General features: G+C 47.4%; 1 protein-coding gene across 1 annotated transcript; it reads left to right on the forward strand.

The window, feature by feature from the left end:
- Positions 1-2,225: 2,225 nt before the first annotated feature.
- On the forward strand, positions 2,226-3,173 carry LOC309603841 (olfactory receptor 6E1-like; the record flags this gene model as incomplete). The annotated part of the gene is made up of 1 exon (XM_082338738.1): positions 2,226-3,173. One exon carries the CDS (start codon positions 2,226-2,228, stop codon positions 3,171-3,173), a length of 948 nt encoding a protein of 315 aa, XP_082194864.1.
- Between the last annotated feature and the right edge of the window lie 967 nt (positions 3,174-4,140).

The raw sequence follows: 4,140 nt of genomic DNA on the forward strand, positions 1-4,140 counted from the left end.
TTTGGTTCACTCTGGTCATTTCCCCTGACATGTTTGTCAGTCTCATGCTGGAGATTAAGATATCTCTGTGGCTGCTTACAAGTCCCTTCTTCTCCGTCAGCACAGCTGAGTTTAACCTATGTGTTGTGATGTGTTTCGATTGCTGCAGGGCCATTTGCAACCCCTCACACGACTCTGTCCTTACCAACTCCTGGCTGTGCTCCATGCTCATCTTTAGCTGCTGGGGAATGGCATCTCTCTCCACGCTCAGCCCCACCATCCTGTATGCCATTAGACCCTCTGTGCCCACTGCAGAGACTGCTTCTTCTGCGGCATCATCCCTTTGCTGAGAGCAGCCCGCATGGGCACCAGCTACTATGAAACATGAGCGTTGCTCTCTTCTCCGCTGTGTTGCTGAGCTCCTTCACACTGACCTCTGTGGTTTATGCCTACGTTATATGCACTGTCCTGAGGATAACCTCTGTGCAAAGGCACAACAAGGCCTTCTTCACCTGGATATCCTTCCCCTGCATACTCTATATTTCTTCACTCACTATGGCATATGCCGGCTGCATGCTTGACGATGCGGGGCCTGAAGAGAAGCTGCTTTGTTGTAAGCTGCCTGCAAATTTGCAGGTTCCCCTAGGAAAGTGCATTCAGGAGAAGAACAATTTTAGAGAACTGAGGTGTCACTCAGGAGAGTAAGAAGACACAACCCTTTGAGTGTTTGAACTGACCCAGAAAATGGACACTGGGACTGCCCCCTCTCATTCACTGATTCACTACGCTCATACTGCTGTAGGTGACTGAGCTTGAGCTTTTGCTCAAATACAGCCAGGGGTTTAATCTCAGAAAATGAGTGCAGAGCTTCCCCTGTGCCAGACTAGAGGCAAAGAACAAGCTGGGCATTTGGGATCTAAGACTAGCCTGAGCCCCAAGCTAAAATGTCAGTGCAAACATGGAGCACTGCCCTGTACTGATCTTCCCATTTTACTCCTTGTGGAAGTGCTACCCATTCTGCCCTGGGACAGAGCCTAAGGGGACAACACAGCCTGTGGAGAAGATCAGTTTCACTGCTTCAAACCCACCTTCTCCTCCTCTCCCTCTCCTCCCCTTGCACTTGGAATCATCCCGCTTTTGCAGTCATCTGCTCTGCTCCTTTCCATGTCTAAAAACAAATATAAAGATGAAGGGACAAACATCAGTCTTTATTGCATATAGTTTTCTTGTGCTTCCTTCTGTTAGATGTCTATTTTGATATTTAAAAAAACCAAACAACCTTAATAAATGAGTGATTTGAGACTTGAATAGTGAGTTTCATCTGCTTCGCTGCAGGTGCCTGTGAGAACTGGTTTTCCCCAGGCTCCCTCTATAGTCAAAGGAAACAAGAGAAAACGCTAGAGGCTGGTTCCTCCCAACCTATAACTGGCATGCAAAAGATAGGTTACAAATCCCTTCCAGATGCTCTTCTCTTGCTCTGCGTTTACGTCAGGACATTTGATAACAATAGCAATGAGCAACTCTTTGGAAACAAGCGTGTTTCAGTGCAGACGGATGTCAGATGAGATTGTGTGACAGACTGTGTGGAGTTGTCATACATTTCAGTCATTATTTAGAGTACGAATGAAGACAAGTTATACTTGGTCCCTATTCCACTCCCACCCCCTTTCCTGAAGAAACAGAGAGCAAGAAGGTGTGGAAGGAAGCAGGGGATTACAAAAGAGATAATGGATATTACTTATTTTGAAAACAAGAGATTCTCAGGAATTCCTAGTGCAAAAAGGCAAGTACCTCTGAAAAGTAGAAAGAATAGCTTTCAACATATATATTTCATTTCATTTCATTTGATGGTTTAGCATTTGTACAATAGAAGAGATGAGTTTGGCACATAGGTGTGACAGATGTTTGCAATAGGTCTGAGTGAATGTGGAATTTGCCAGGAATGGGGTGAAATAGCTCACAGCCTCTTTAAATCTTCTGCTCTGGAGAAAGAATCCTTTGGGAGTGTTTGAGAAAGGTAGAAAGACGACAACAAATTCTCTGAGGACTCAAACTGAAATGTAAACCAGAAAAATCAGGGGGTGAGAAAGGCTTGAAGGTCTCTCTCTCTCTCTGTGCTCTATAGGAGGAAGACTGCAAGCAAGGAAAGAAGCAGAGAAGGAAGGATTCCTTTCATCCAGACGGTGAAATAATCACACTTGGGTTTTGCCATCTTCCTGTCTCGGCAGGATGAACTGAAATTCAGCATGGGAGCAGAAAATGAAACTGCAGTTACTGAGTTCATCCTAGAGGGTTTCTCAGGACTTGATCAAAGCCTGCAGCTATTTCTCTCTCTGCTCCTTCTGCTCATATACCTGACAACAGTGATGGGGAACACAACCATCATTTTCCTCGTGTGTGTGGATCACCGCCTGCAAACCCCCATGTACTTTTTCATCAGCAATCTGGCCTTCCTGGAAATCTGGTTCACATCCTCCACAAGCATCAAATTGTTTGTGATCCTGAGTTCTGGTAGGAGAACAATCTCACTAAGCAGCTGCTTTGCCCAGTCCTGTTTCTATTTTGCCCTGGGCTGTATAGAGTTTGTTCTACTTGCTGTCATGTCCTTTGACCGCTACGTTGCCATCTGCCAGCCTTTGCGTTATGCTGCCACCATGAAGCCTCAGCTCTGCATCCACCTGGTTGCTGCTGCTTGGGTCATAGGCATCACAGCCTTCAGTTACCGTCTGGTCCTCCTCTACAAGCTGACTTTCTGTGGCTCGAACAAGATCCACCATTTTTTTTGTGACAACTCCCCCTTGTTCACATTGTCCTGCTCTGACCCCAGCCTCCTTTGGAAAACAGACTCTGTTTTGTTATCGTTTATCCTACTGGGTTCCTTATGTTTAACTCTGGCATTTTACATGGGCATCCTTTTCTGTATTCTGCACCTGCCAGCAGCCGCTGGGAGGAAAAAAGCTTTTACTACATGTTCTTCCCACCTCACCACCTTGGCCATTGCATATGGGAGCTGCATTGCTCTCTATGTGCGTCCTTCCGGAGATGTTTCCTTGGAGACAAACAGAATTGTGGCTTTGCTGAACACTGTCTTGTACCCAGTCTTAAATCCATTCATCTACAGTCTTAGAAACAAGACTGTGCTACTGGCCCTGAATGAAGCCATTGCCCGTGTAACAGCAGAGCTTTTCCCCTAATCCTGATGCATTTCTGGACAGCAATTCCAATAAGCTGCTATGTTAAATATGCTAAATAATACCAGTGTATAGGTATGTAACCTGCAAATACATCTGCCTCAGGAGATGCATGTTCTTGTTGGGTTGTGTTAGGTTAAGTGAGAAGAAGCTCATGTGCACTACCGATGGCAGGAGGAGTAACTCAGTTAACACCCTGCCCCAGCTGCTCCCAGACCTGTCACAGGAGAGCCACCAGCTCATCAAGAGCCCATCTCCACAAAGCGAGAAGAGCACAGAGGCACCGTGGCAGGTGGGAACCCAAAGGACAGGATCCTGAGGAAGGAACATCTTGTCCCAGCTCCTTCCAGGGCTGCCCTGCGAGAGCCATCAGCCCCGTTGTCCAGGTGTGAAACCCACCAAGATGAGTCACTGCGAGCAGCTCTCTGGATCACCATTTGGACTAAGGGAATTGTCGCCTAGGGGCGTAGGACACATTATGGGATGCAGGGGAAGAGCATTTTTGGATTGCACAGGACTTTTATTATGGGAAGTGTAGGGGAGGACCCCGACCAGTGCAGTCTGTCCTGTCTTCTCGTTAAACTTAATTTCTAGCTCATTGCTGTGTGGGGGAATCTCTCTTCTGCGTGAACATGTGAGCACAGGGGGATGAGTGCAGCAACTGGAGAAGGACCAGGGGGTCAGACAGCCCGTATGTCATTAGTGCCAGCAACTGAGAGACCGGAGTGACTGGACTTAAGAGAGTGTGTGTGTCTGTGTGTGTGTGTGTGTGTGTGTGAGTGGGGTGGTCTGTAGCAGCATCTGGAATGGGGTTGCAGCCTCAGGGGGCTCATATGTCCAGGTGTGTGCACCTGGGGAGGCTGGTATCCCGGGCAGCTACTGAGGAGACTGAGCATCTGAGCCCAGCTGCTGGAGGGATCCACCCTGTACAGGTATATATAGAGAACAGAACAGAATAGAACAGAACAGA

Source organism: Platalea leucorodia (assembly GCF_965183815.1).
Source record: "Platalea leucorodia genome assembly, contig: HAP1_HAP1_SCAFFOLD_210, whole genome shotgun sequence".
Lineage (NCBI taxonomy): Eukaryota > Metazoa > Chordata > Aves > Pelecaniformes > Threskiornithidae > Platalea > Platalea leucorodia.